The sequence below is a fragment of the Centroberyx affinis genome, unplaced genomic scaffold (genome assembly GCF_046629955.1).
Source record: "Centroberyx affinis isolate AG114_WGS23_722 - 3 ecotype Tasmania unplaced genomic scaffold, CSIRO-AGI_Caff_v1 ptg002987l_1, whole genome shotgun sequence".
In the NCBI taxonomy this organism is placed as follows: domain Eukaryota; kingdom Metazoa; phylum Chordata; class Actinopteri; order Beryciformes; family Berycidae; genus Centroberyx; species Centroberyx affinis.
Genome location: NW_027281093.1, coordinates 128,642 through 143,706, shown reverse-complemented (window position 1 = coordinate 143,706; position 15,065 = coordinate 128,642). Strand labels below are relative to the sequence as shown.

At 39.2% G+C, this 15,065-nt stretch overlaps 1 protein-coding gene across 2 annotated transcripts in view; it reads right to left on the bottom strand.

The window, feature by feature from the left end:
* Window positions 1-6,858: 6,858 nt before the first annotated feature.
* Window positions 6,859-15,065, bottom strand: part of stk38b (serine/threonine kinase 38b) — a 37,950-nt gene continuing 29,743 nt past the window's right edge. The window contains exons 10-14 of one of the 2 annotated variants that reach the window (XM_071537169.1): window positions 11,819-11,936; window positions 11,077-11,200; window positions 10,012-10,107; window positions 9,378-9,472; window positions 6,859-9,289 (exon numbers count right to left, since the gene is read on the bottom strand). In XM_071537169.1, the coding sequence (XP_071393270.1) occupies window positions 9,150-9,289; window positions 9,378-9,472; window positions 10,012-10,107; window positions 11,077-11,200; window positions 11,819-11,936 (573 nt within the window). In that variant the 3' untranslated portion in view covers window positions 6,859-9,149. The remainder of the gene's footprint in view (window positions 9,290-9,377; window positions 9,473-10,011; window positions 10,108-11,076; window positions 11,201-11,818; window positions 11,937-15,065) is intronic. The other variant, XM_071537170.1, reaches the window with a different exon arrangement.

Here is a 15,065-nt window from a genome sequence, read left to right as displayed (position 1 = left end):
CAAGAAAAACTTCAGGTTGAGATTTAAGATTAAGATTTCTTACTGATATTGTTAAATTCAGGTTTTAGTTGCCTTTTTTCAGATTACCCTTCTCTAATGCACTAATGTTGGATAGCCAAGAGTCACAGCTGTGGCTATGTTGATTATTATTGTACTTAAAGGTGACCCTAACAATCAGAGGTTGTAACCAGTGATGTATATAACAAAATGGATAAACTATAACCTCCAATCTGTGATCATCATAAGACAAACAACCACCAATAGAAACAAAATCAATTTTATTGTCTGAAAAGCGATAATTTCTGCTTTCTTTCACTTAAAGGAGAATACCGGTGTCATTTAAAGTTATAGCCCATTTACCAAGGGTGGAGGTAATTAATTACATTTACTGCAGTTACTGTAATTGAGTAGCTTTTTTTTTTTACTTTGTTTTTTTTCCACATCCATTAAAGAGTACATATATTGTGGCTCTCCATAAGCAACAGAAACTGAACCAAAATAAATTGACAAATTGTGGAGCCATTCACAGTGAATGGTCAGCAAAGAGTAATTTGGCTTTACTGTGTTTATGCACTAAATGGTCTAGTTTGAAATCACTCACTCATCATTTTAATCACATGGAAAAGATCACATCTAACAATGCTCTCTTTTCTAAAAAAAAAAATAAAAATAACTCAATAACTTTTACTCTAGTACATTTTAAACAAGCTACTTTTTACTTATGTTTACGTTATTTTTTACTTAAGTAGACTTTTGACACCAGTACTTTTACTTCTACTTAAACCAGCAATAAGTGATATCAGACCTTATAACCAATCCTGAACCTAATATGTGCTATGTGGAGATTTCTTAGTTTACAAGAGGATAGATCATGGTTTGATATTAACTCAGACAGCAGGTTAAGAGAGGACATTGTTTCACATTCCAGATTCACAAATATTTGCTGATAGCTAATGGCTTTGGAGTTGTAGGCCTACAGACTTTGTGTGAGATGTTACAAATTGGACACTGCCTTGGTCAATTTGATGTTGAGTTTGAATTTGAATTGGTAAATCTGCTCAAATGTTATCCAGGTAGAATAACTTAACAGTGGTATATGCATTTGAATTTTGTACAAGAGTATAAGTAAGTTGCATCTTGTATACCTCTTTTCTAAATGTGGGACTCTTTTATTTAAAGGATTGTCTGCACCAGAGGATGAGGCCTTTCATGACACACATGGAAGGAGCAGGCTATTATCCAAGCATTAACTGGCAGGTCTTACTGTACCTTCCTAGCATGGTGTCAGGATGGGCAGTGAACAGGGCAGGGTCCACTATAAAGTGGGTACCGTCCACCACTAGGGTCACTCTCTCAGAGGCGAGACGAGACGAGGGACTGGAAGGCACCATCACTCTCTGGACCAGACGTCTGTCATAAACTGAGGTTAGTGGTGGACAGGGAAATAAACATGGGGGAAATAAAAGTGTCTTCAAGTTAGTGAAAAACAGCTTCATCAGTTGTTCCTGCTTCATACATGTATACTGTGACAATGACCCCCTTTACACCTGGTTTTAACATGTTTACTGGGTGATTAGAGTGTATTCAGATAGAACAAAAACACATCAAATCCAGGTTTAAATGCACCCAAGACCCATTGAAGGTCTGATCACCCAAACCAACCAATATCAGAGACATTTGGACACATTAACAACAAAGTGTAAATGCAAATTCAAAGGAGATGCATTATACTGTCAGGTGTAATTGTAATCCAGCTAAAGCATATCTTGACACAATCTGAAGACGAGACTCAACTCACAGCGCTACCCACTGGCTAACGATGTCCAACTAAAAATTGTCTGGGTGAATACACAGTTATACATATTACGTTGCCACAATGTTGTGACAATGTAATCAGACATCCAAAGATTGATTTTGGCAACATGACAACTGGCATCATCACAACTGGAAAAGTTAAATTCCAAGATCTGTCACTACAACATAGCATAGTGCATACCCAACCATTAACTATTAATTGAGAACACTATTAGTGTCTCATGACATGTTTCATCTGTTAAAGTGTATGTCTCAAGGCAAGTCCTAAGACCCCCATCAAACTGTTCAGCTGTTCCTGCTCTAACTTATGCGTTAATATCTAAGTGAATAGCATTTGTAGTTTTTGAGTTAGGAACGTTTGTTCAACACTAGTGCTTTACAGTAATTTTGCCTAATTTCAACAGCTGTTTCTTTTTGCACATGCAGTATTTAAACTGTAGTAGTTCCCACAGTTTTAAGACTATATAGACATATTACACCTCAAAATGTTCATCTACTTCTCCTGTCACTCAGACTGCAAATACCTAAGTGATGGGATTTGTAGTTTTTGAGCTATGATGGTTTGTTCAACACTAGTGCTATACTGTTTTTGGCTCTTATGAACAGATCTTTTTTGTTTACACATTTTTAAACTGTCACAACTTCCACAACTTTGAGACTACATGCATATATTACACATTAAAATGTTCAGGCAGTCCTGCTGCAGTCCTGTAGTTTTTGAGTTAGACACGTTTGTTCAACACTAGAGCTCCAATTCAACTTTTTCACTTTTTACTTTTCACAAATTTGAACAGTTCATTCACATATTACACATCAAACTGTTCAGCTGTTGTTGCTTTAACTTATGCGTAAATATCTAAGTGATAGCATTTGTAGTTTTTGAGTTAGGAATGTTTGTTCAACACTATACTGCTTTACAGTAATTTTGCCTTTTTTCAACAGCTTTTTTTTTTTTGCACATACATTATTTCCACTATAATAATTTCCACAATTTTTACACTAAATACAAATATTACACCTCAAAATGTTCATCTACTTATCCTGTCACTCACAATGTAAATACCTAAGTGGGATTTGTAGGTTTTGAGCTATGATGGTTTGTTCAACACTAGTGCTATACTGTTTTTGGCTCTTATGAACAGATTTTTTCTGTTTACACATATTTAAACTGTCACAATTTCCACATTGTTAACACTACATGCATATATCACACGTTAAAATGTTCAGCCAGTCCTGGTCTCTCTCACAATGTAAATATCTAAGTGATGGAATTTGTAGTTTTTGAATTATGAGCATTTGAGCTCCACTTGCACCACTGCTGCTCTCTTAATGCAGCTCTCTGCACTTCTCCTCTTTACATACACACGTGGACACACACACACACACACACACACACACACACACACACACACACACACACACGTGCATAAACAGACACATTCACACACATCGCTACTACTACTACTGCTACTACTAAAACTTTTAATACTGCTACTACCACTACTACTTCTAATACTTCTACTACTACTACTACTTCTAATACTACTACTACTGCTACTACCACTACTGCAACTACTACTACTACTATTGCTACTTCTACTGTTACTAATACTGCTACAATTTTAAACTACTAATTCAACTACTTCAAACTCTGAAACTACTACTAGTATTACTGTTGTATTACTACTACTGCTGCTGCTGCTACTACCACTACTACTGCCAAATACTACTACTACTACTACTACTACTATTGCTACTTCTACTGTTACTAATACACACACACACACACACACACACACACACTCACACGCATGTCCACACATCACACACATGTATAGACGTACACCACACACACACACACACACACACACACACACACACACACACACTAATACAACTGCTACTATTTTAATTACTTCAAACAGTGAAACTTCTAGTACTGTAGTACTGCTACTACTACTACTACTACTGCAGCTACAGTGTCAGCAGTCTGTCTACTACACTCTAACTGTTTTATAGACTTGCACTGGTCTTCACTCTTTTACTCTTTCTACTGCTACTACTACAACTATAAATTCAGCACACCAGATCAAAATACTCAAAAATTTACAGACATTTAAACTCTTTGTAATGAATTCAACTGTCTTCAGCCTTGTCTTGCTGAAGCAAGCACACACATTTTCTTCAGAAAATGTAACCTTTTCTAGTTTATCATATTTCCATATCAATTAGTGAACATATACAAATATGATCCATATTTGTAACATTCACTGTTTTGTTTATTGTTATATGTAGATGCGTGCACAGGTTGAGCTGACACATGCTTGCATAGGCTGGACTAGGCAGATTTGAATCTTCTTTGAATCATCTTTCATCAAGCAATCAGAGGCCCCCTTTACACCTTGCATTAAAATGCGTCTCGTATCCAGATTGTATCTAGATATGATTTAACCTGATTACATTTACACCTGGTATTAATATGTGTCTCCAGTGTCCACATTGAGATCCGATTGAGATCCGATCGCTCTGTCCCGCTCAAACAACCGAACGTCACATCCTCCTCTCGTTTGCGTGGGTCCAAAAAAAAAATAAAAAGATGATACCCATCCGTGAAGCCGCGCTATTGTATGGAATAATGCTTGCTGAGAGGGCTGCCTTGGCTAGTTGTCTGGCTATCTCACTACATTTACAGCATAGATGTATGATTTACAGATTCACTATAGCTGCAGCTCTGCACTTCATTGTCATGACAGGTGAGCTGATGTTTCCTCAGAAGACTGAGTCCTGTGTGTGGAGTTCCAAGACAAAAACCTCAAGCAAAAACATTTTGGAAAGCCTTCATTGCATGGCTGGTTCAAATGAATATATTGAAACATGCCCCTTTAATATTTCTAAAATGGTATTTTGGAGTAGCCATGCAATAAAGGCTTTTTAAAGCCTACATTATAGTTACAGTTATACAAGAGTAGAACAATATGACTTGTGAGCAGTAGAATGTGTCAGTGTCATTTCAGCAGTGTAAATCTCCCACCCCAGTAGCTTACTGGACATGTGCTTAACAGGTGCATGTGACACAGAGAAGCCTTTGATCCTTTCTCTGGAACAGGCAATATATAAACCTAAACCTATAGTCATACACTTTAAAGGATGAAAGATGACCCTGTTCATGAAACACTGCTCATCAAACCACTATACTGTACAAATTGAGTTGCCATTTTTGCCCAGGTTGAATAAAGACACTAAACAGTAGGCTATGCTCAAGTGAACAAGTACCAGCTTGTTTACTTCAAGATGTAGCCATAGCATGTTTCCCATTTGAAGAAGAAAACTTACTGTACAATGTTAACAGAACACAAAATGTTAGGATACTTAGTACAAAGCCAGTATAAAAGCGTACTTACCAGCTAGAGAAAAACATTTGGCTTCAACACAGGGAGAGACACCTCAACCAAACGATAAAGTGCCAAACTGGTGCAGACTCGGAGAGCCCAAGCCACACAAAGAGGGATTTAACGAAAGCAGCAAGCCAATAGGCCAACACTAGATCAGTGGACTCAAATCCAATTATTGCTGAGTAGAAACCAACAAACTCACGTGAGGAAACTGCACAATCCTTTCAGACAAAATGGCTTTGATAAATATTTAAACTTACCACGTCAGAGCTGTACTTGACAGAGACACTTTGATTCAAAAATAAAGTTTATTTTAGCCCTGAACAAGATATAACTGATATATTTCATGGAGAGAATGTGAACCAATTTAGTTTGTAGGTGTGATATTTTGGCAGAGAAATGACAAATGAATGCCTATTTCCACCAGAGATCTTCAGTGTCTCCCATACTCTATCTTCCCCTCTACTTTGTGGTTAAATTATTACAAAATGCTAAAGATTTGGGGACTGTCAACTCTTTTTAAAGACATATTTTGTCACTGCATAACATCCTTTCCCTTCTAAATCTGAACTACTCAATGTAAATTCACAGTTTTAGATATTCTTCATTGTGACCACAGTCCATCTGAATGCATCATAAACTGTATAGTGTTGAACAAATAAAATAAAATTTTTCCCAAAATGTCTTTCCTCTTGAACTTGGGTGGACTACCACACTACTTAAAACTGAATTATGCAGCCTTTTTCCACATTAAAATAACAATAAATAATTAGTCTGTGTAAATAATCGTTATCAATTTTGGAGCACCACTGTATCATGGGGCTTGGTGATACAAAACCAAGGTAAGAGACTACTGATTAGTGGTAAGAGATTAAGTATTCCATAATTGCAACACGTATGAGCCAGATTCCTGTGGACAGTAATTTATCAATAAAATTGATTTTATTTATTGAGCTGCCAAGTAAGGGATCTGACCTAACTGTAAAACATCTGGCACGGTTCAGTTTAGGGAAGACTGCGATATTAGAGATCTATCCCCAATCTCCCACTGGAAGCTGCCAGATGCTAAAAAGAGTGGAGTGGAGAAGCACCTGCACAGAGACAGGATTGTCCCTCTTTTTAATTTTGTCTCTAAAGAGTTGCATCAGTCAAAAAGCAAAATTCCTTACAGCTTGAAAGCCACTCGACCATTATTTCTAGGCCTTGTCATCAATTACACAACTCCATTCACAACTCCCCAATTACTTATCATTCAATTTGACAATCGACATGTAACAATTACATTACTGTAGAGTATAGCATTTGTTTCATCACTAAACAGAGAAATTAGTCACATCTGTCATTATCATTTTCCATGTGCAAACTCAGTTGTGTTCACCTTCAGTACACGCTCTCAGAAATTGATAAATATCAGCGAGAGAATGAATATTAGCCAATAGATTAGCCAATAGATTACAGTGTACACTCCTTTGATGAATGAGGACCACTGAATGAATAAATGAATATTAAGCTCCACATGGGCAAAATGACAATAACATTCCCCACTGTGTATTGTCGACCTATTTAAAGGGCACACATACATCTTTTCAGCTTTTTCCTGTAGCAGTGATTAAGAATGAATAAAAGCAGACATTGCTCCACACTGGCCTTTTTTAATTACCCTGCTCAGGGTCAAAGGCTCCAGACTAGTGGTTTTGATGCCCTCTTTTGGATAAATGGATTATAACCTCAGACAGGCTCAAAGGGGCTGGTCAATATGCCTGTACTGGTTCATAATGGCAACAGAGGACATACATACAAACAGTATAAAAGCTTTATTGCATGTTCTTAATTTAAAGTTCTTCTGATATATGCCATCTTATTGCTGACAGAGGTGGATGCACTGAAATCCATGGCATTCAAAACCCACACATACAATATAACAGTTGAAAACAGCACTGATAAAGGTTGTAGTTGTTGTGAAAAAAGACATATTTAAACCATAGTAATGTCTATATCTCATTTGTACCTTAGTTTTCAATATTAAGCAAATGCACAAATATAAATGTAACATACATACCACAGTTATCCAGCAAGACAATAAAGTATGGGGAAGCAACAATGGGAAAACCTACACATGCAAACTCTAAATTACTTCCATCCAAAATGAAAGCACAGAATGTAAAGTAGAAAAAAAAAAGAAAAAACAGACCAGAAAAGTACAAGACAAGGTAATATCTGGATCACAAGGTCCAACGTCATTCAGTCATCTATCATTCAACCAAACATCACTACAGATTTTGACTTACAACTGATGTGCATCTCAAGGTAGAAAATGGTCTTTGACCTTATTAGCTGGATTTTATGCTGAACAGTTGAGTCGTACAAAAAGGGAAATACTTGTAATAAAGAGATCAATATATACTCCATGTATGTCGCATCTAAAGATCTCAACAAGTGCAAGAAGTGCCATCACCCTGAATTTCTAGATTAGAAAATGTAAAATTAACTGAAATGAACTGACAAAATGTATACAAAGATTCACGTGAATCTGAAAAAACAGTGGTTCTTTAAGACAGAGGATACTATAAAGAAAACAAAAGAAAAATAATACTGTAAAAACACATGATGCAACATTTCTCAAGCACCAAAGCTGTGAGAGAAAAGGGAAGAGTTTTCTGTCCAGCATACTGATTAAATGTCATAAAATACAGTTCCTATAGTTCTTTGGATAAGGCACAGCAATAAATAAGCAGCAATGTATTAATACACACATCACAGACACCTTAACTATAACATATCGAACCAGATCAGCGATCCATCAGCAATGAGATTGGAATTAAAAAGGTTTGAAGAAAAAGACGTCTTAATGACTGATCGGACTAAAAGATTGGACAGTTTCAATAAATTGAAAGTAGAGTAATTTCTATACCTACAGCCCATTGAACAGAAGAGAAGGGTGATTTTTATTTTTAAGGTGCGAGGCGCTTGTGCATTGTTGTGATTAGGGTTTGACCAATATCGTTTTTTGAAGGCCAATATATATTTTTGGATTGAAGCTGCTGATATTCCATATCTTTAAAATGAACCCTTTTCATGTAAAAAATTCAAGTATTCAGTATTCTCTCCACACAAACTCTCCATTGAAAGCCACACTAATGAAAGTCTTTTAGGTGGTTTGATGGACAATTTCTGCATTTTTGGAGCTGTAAATAGAAGGTCCTGGTAATTTAAAGGCTGAGATACAACAATGGGGCCTAACTCACTCTGTGTTTGGTTTTCGTACAAACTTCAATGGAGCTTCGACTGACATGGGGTCAGTAGCTAATGACTGAATTTTCATTTTCATTCCTTTAAGGCAGGGTGAGGCACCACACTGGAATGATTTCTCTAGTCACACATCTGATATTGGACCATCCAAATAAAGTTTTACCAAAACATAATCATTATCTGTGGATATGTTTATGGATACAATATCGGTCTAACCCTAGTAGTGATTATTGTTAGCGTAGTCTTTTCAGATTTTTTTTTTTTTAACATTTCAGTTGACCTCAATGACTGAACGTTTGAAGGTTGAGATTAAGAAGCCACCAAGTGTCCTCATATAAAGCTGGCCAAATTTCTTTTAGTCCTTGTCACGCTTTTGTCATTTTAATCAGACTCTCCGAAAAAAATTCTCCATTCTTTAAAGTACAACACATTATAGCAGTGAGTAGAGGCATCAAAGATAACTGATGAGAGGACGCATTCAGAGTGCATACATTATTTCCACTGAGCAAAAGTGGGCATATACCATATATACCAAACTTTTTGCACATTCGGAGTGAGTTTCATCGACAGAGAATAAATACACACCCTGAAAAACGGCAGAATGCTTAACACTCGAGAATATTTGGCTCTTGAACATTTGTTTTGGTGCAAAAGGAAATGGAAACAGTGTGAGGGAGGGTAAGTGGTCAGAGTTCATCTCTTGCCTTCCTTCATATAGGAAGGAATCGCTCCTCTGGCTGTAAGGCCCTCGAAGCGCTTGTATGTGTAGTTGACGAAGACCCAGTCCTTGTTCTTGTAGTCGGCCTCGGGGTGGTTGCTGGCTGCTGCGGAAGCTGGGGAGGACGGTAGAAGAAAGAATGAAGGATAAGAGAGACGGAGAGAGGGAAAAAAGAGAGACCGGGTTACTCGTTTCTGTCTCACCAGTTGGTTCGAGGATGTCTGACTCGGGGAATTCATCGAAGTTGGATGTATCATCGATGCTTTTGATCTCTATGGGGATTGCTGCAGGTCTCTCTCTTCATGGGGGAAAAAACATAAAAAAACCCAATAAAAACATCAGTCAGAACTTCAGTTTAGTATTTGTTTTCTTCATATTACGATTTTCTGATATATTTGTATACATTTCATATATCTCAATATTTTTAATAAATGCGCATATTTCATTTTCTTTTTGTTGTATTTTCATATTGTACATATTGTCATTCATGTTTTTCTTTGTATGTTTTGCTGCTGTTATTTTGAACACACCCTTATAATGCTGTAATTGTTGTTTTCATGCTTTTCATTCATACATTTCCACTTAATGTTCTTAATCTTTCCATGTTGACAGGCAATATGTTAAAATGTTTGACACGTGGAACTGTCAGGTGTCCCCTTTTGCTACATCTTATTTATATTGTATATTTTACTTTCCTGTATCCTATTACTGTTACAATGACCCAGTTTCCACAGAAGGAAACTGGGTCATTTCTTTGAATACCCCGAGTACAGGCCAAAAACACTGTACTCTCTACCAGAATAGCACACTGCTAGAACCGCTGAACATAGATTTTACCGGATGTGGTCATAATCCACTCCTTCGAAGAACAGATTGCTCTTGATCTCCTCCACTCCTGATGCCCCAGTCCTGTGGTCAGCCTCACAGCAAAACCTAAGTAACAGCACATAGACACTGTGAGGGAGCTACATGCACTCTCTCAGTAATCGGGTGAACAGCCCCCTACACTCACAGTTCATCCTTGGTTATATTCTAGTGATTTCTTAAGTTAAGTATACATCTGCTAAACTAGGATCCAGTTTAGTTGATTAATGCAGATGCTTTATTCTCTGTTACTGTATTTCCTTTGTACAAGTTTGTTTTATTTTCCACCATTAATCATTGTTTTCGCCGAGGTCCACTTCCTGGTGAGGGACCGCACAATCACGCACGCAGGCACGTGAACACTGCCTAACTACACACCAGTGTTTTCAATTGGACTCTGCCAAGTGTGTTGATGAGAGGGGGGGGAAAGTAATGGGTTTTGGATTTGTGTATATTTGTTTTCTTTTCCGGACAGCCCTGCAGTTCTATAGATTGTTTATTGCTAGTATCACCTTGTATAAATGTAAGGACTAAATGACTGGCTTGAATGTCAAAATGGTATAGCCATTTATACTTTTGGCAGCACCCCTGCTGCTAAGGGGTAATGGTACTGACCAGCTGGTATTTAAGCAGTGCTTTGATTTCTTCAGGGGTGTGAGTGGCTCTGGGCTGGGGGAAATACAGTCTATAAATTCTTTGTTCGCTGTCACCTTTTTTTTGTGTTTTTGGCTAACTCTAGCCTGTGTACAGCATACATAGTTTTGGAATGACAGTAAAGCAAAAACCCAGAGCTTCTAACCGAACATTTGGACTGTTGTTGCCTTCTTTCCTCTGCTTAACACTTCCCAGTATCCTTTGAGTAGGAGTTTTACACCTTTACCCTACAGACACACACAAGCTAAATCTGGTAGTGTAGAAAAAACAAATCAGACTGATGTTGGTTATGCGAGAAAAAAATCCGCTTTGATCTGCCTGTCTGAACAAAGCTTTAATATTTTCAGTTGTGTAATTGCATGTGTGGTTGAGTTGTTTCCAGACCTTAGGATGAGGTGTTTTGCTCTCTCAGATATGGGAACCTCTGGGGGAAACACCAGTGTCTCCTTCCAGTTCATCACCTTCTTATAAGTCTCCTGAGGTGTCTCGGAACAGAATGGAGGGTAACCTTGGAAAACATCAGCGGACACACAACCAAAGAATCAAGAGACAAACACATTCAGTAATCAAAAACTCTGCCTACGTTGCACTTTCAACAAATATGACACCAAAGAGTGTCACATTGCAAAAAAATATGACTTATTTGCAGTGTTGGGGAAAGTTACTTTTGAAACTAACTATTTACTTTACTTTGTTACTTGTCCTAAATAATAACTAGTTACTTTAATAATAACTAGTTACTTTACTAAGTTAGTGTACTTTCACGTTACCCACTTAAAATCATGCCTTTAAAATGCATCTTCTGCTGATGTCATCACTGTTATTGTATAGAAATCATCACTAAGTAACAATCTGCTGTTATCTAAAGAAAACATCAAGGTAGCTTTCATTTATAAAAAATAAATAAAATAAATAAATAAAAGTAGCAAAATGTAAGTTTGAGAAAGTAACTAATGATTACATAAATTGAAAAACTTGCAACGTGTTAAGTTGCTCGTTACCACAAAAAAATTATCCGATTAGTAGCCTTGGAGTTCATTATCAACTTTGTGATCATCACTTGTAAAACATGAAGAAGTATGTTGGTGATAAGTGACAGTTGTTGCATATTGTAGGGAAGGCATACCAATCAACATCTCGTACATAATGACCCCCAGGCTCCACCAATCACAGAGTTTGTTATATCCCGTCTGCATGAAGACTTCTGGGGCGATGTAGTCAGGAGTTCCCACTGTGGAGAAGGCCTTAGAGGAAGAAGAAGAGTTACACATAATACAACCCCATAGGCTCCACTAAGCTTCAGCAATGGTATATCCTCAACATTACTATGCTTTATTCTTATACACCAACTGTGCATTTACACTGCAAGCAACACGATCACAACTCATCTAAAGTACATTCATTTCCTGCAATCCGATTTCTGTGCTTCCTTTTTTCCCTACTGATTGTGTCTCATGAACAAGAGTTCAAAATGTATCAGAAGTTGATTCCAGGCATTCAAAGCTTACCGGTCCTCTACAACTTTTCTTGTTAGTTAGTGATGTCAACTCATGATGTAACATTATGAAAGGCAAATACCCAAGCAGCAAATATTTGTAGAATAGTGTGGAATTAATCAATACTAGTTGTCTATGGGAAGCCAAGCCCTTAAACTGAACTGATTCTAATGAGACATTTCATCATCATCATCATCATCACCAATATCATCGTCATCGTCAGTGGAGAGTTTTAGTGTCCCATGGTCTAAATGCTGTTTCAGAGGCTCTTCCACCCTGACAAGAATAAAACTATAGGGGAAACGCTATTTTTTTTGCAACTCTTTTGGATTAAATTGGCCACATGTAAAATTAATATCAATGTATTGGGTTTACTGAGAATGGTGTAACAAACAACAACCAGTAAGCAGCAGTCCTGTGGACATAAACAGCCCATTGATGAGGGAGGCTGAGGGACAAAGTTAAGAATTGGTCACAAAACAGCTAAAGAACAGTATAATACAAGAGTGGTATGCAGAGTCTCAGAACAAACACAACATGGCCTAATAAACTAGCCACTGAGTGAATTCTTCCTAGAAAATAGCAACCCCTAGTTTTACAGCTTCTTGTAAGCTGTCTTCTATAAACGGAGACTGTGTCTTACAGGAGATCGTGCCTTTGCAGTTTTGGCCCTAACTCTCTGGAATCGTCTCGCCCAACCGATTAGATCAGCTGAGTCTATTGACTCTTTTCTTTTTTCTTGATTTGGTTTGGCCTCTTTATCATAATGTGGTTAGTAAATGTTTGATGTTGCATGTGTTCTGCATCATATATGTGTATGATTGTGTTATTTTAAGATAGCATTTAAAGGTCCCATATTCTACACTTTCCAGTGTTTTATTTTATGTCTTGAGGTCGATTAAAAGCTGTTTGTGTGGTGTCATGTACCAAAAACACTCAATCCATTTTTACACGTTCAGGCTGTTTCTGTTGCTGTGCTTTTAAGGCTCATTAATATTACCGACCTGTTGTGCCACATTTGCCCTCCAGAGGCATGTGTTCAGCCACAGCAAGCCAGGGGATGGAGCTCGACATGCAGCGGAAAGGAACTTCTATGTCGACAATTGCCTGCTAAGCACCACTACACCAGAGGAGGCACGGACCCTGGTGGACCAGTTAAGAGAGTTGTTGGCATCCGGTGGCTTCGAAATTAGGCAGTGAGCGAGCAATGATGCTTCCGTGGTCAGCCATCTGCCAAAGGAGGCGAAATCCAAAAGTACAGAGCTGTGGATATCCGAGTCTCAAGCCGATCCTCAAGAGCATGCACTTGGCTAACTTGGCATTGCGCTCCAGATAACCTGCACTACAAACACCGCCCATCTCCTTATGCAGAAGTAACTATGCATAATATTTACTGTGTACTCGCAAGCCAGTATGATCCTCTCAGATACATACTCCCATTTACCTCCAGGGCTAAGGTGCTTGTGCAATGCCTCGGAGCTAAGGAGAGAGAGTGGGATGACCGCCTACTACCCTCTGAGCTCCAACAAGCATGGAAGACATGGGAAGGCAAGCTCCAACACTTACCTCAACTCCACTTACCTCGATGCTATGTGACATCTGACCTGGATGGAGCCAAAGTGAGCAGACACCTGCACATCTTTTGCTATGCCTCGGAGGTGGCCTATGGGTCCGTGGCATACCTCCGCACCAAGGATGAGCAAGGGCAAGTTCAGGTAGCCTTTCTACTCACTGTGGAGATCAAGAACACAGTGTTATGGACAGACTCCACCACTGTCCTCACATGGCTGCAGTACGAGTCCTGCAGATACAAAGTGTAGGAACTCGGATTGCTGAAATCCATGAGCTCACCCATGGCCACTGCTGGAGATGTACTGAATCGTCTAGCAACCCGGTGGATGACATAACTCGGGGGAAGATCCTATTGAAGCTGGCTCAGCCTAATAGATGGAGTCAAGGGGCAGAGTTCCTTTACCAGAGCCCTGAGTTATGGCAGGTAACCCCTACAGCAGTGACCCTAGAGGACCCAGCAGAACTACGGAAGTCTAGGTTCTGTGGGTTTACTACCGTTGGCCCCTACACCATGGATATCAGCCAGTACTCCACCTTCAAGTATCTGGTGGAGGCTACTTGCAGGTCCCTAAATGGGGTGACTACCCAGCTCAGTGCAGCTGATTACCAGTGAGCTGAAGACACTATTCTGCAAAGAGCACAAAGGGAGAGTTTCCCACAGGAGTACGATGCCCTAAATTCCGGCAAGTTCATCTCCTCTGGTAGTCGCCTCGTCATGCTGTTCCCAGAGTTTGACACCCACACAGGGTTAATTCATGTTGGGGGTCAATTATGGCATGCAGAAGGCCTCAGCACAGATTCGGTGCACCCGATAGTACTTGACCCCAAACATCTAGTGACTTGACTCCTAGTGCAGCAGTATGACAGCAAGCTATGCCACCCAGGACCTGAACGTGTCTTTGCAGAGCTCCAACGACGGTTCTGGATTCTCAGCGGCCGAGAAGCAGTCCGTCGCCACCAGCACCCTGCCCAGAGTTCCAGAAGTGGAGGGCCAAACCGAAGGTGCCTAAGATGCCGATCTTCCCCCAGCCCAGCTGCGTCTCCTGAAGCCTGCTTTCTACTCCACGGGGATAGACTGTTTTGGCCCCTATTCAGTGAAACGGGGACGGAGCACTGAGAAGAAGTGGGGGGTGGTATTTAAGTGCATGACTACACGCTGTATGCACACTGACCTCCTCTGCTCAATGGATAGTGATTCATTCCTGATGAGTCTCAGACGCTTTGTCGCACGCCGCAGCACTCCTTACGAGATCCTATCCGACCAGGGGACAAACATCTGTGGGAGCTTCAGGAGACCTTCACAGC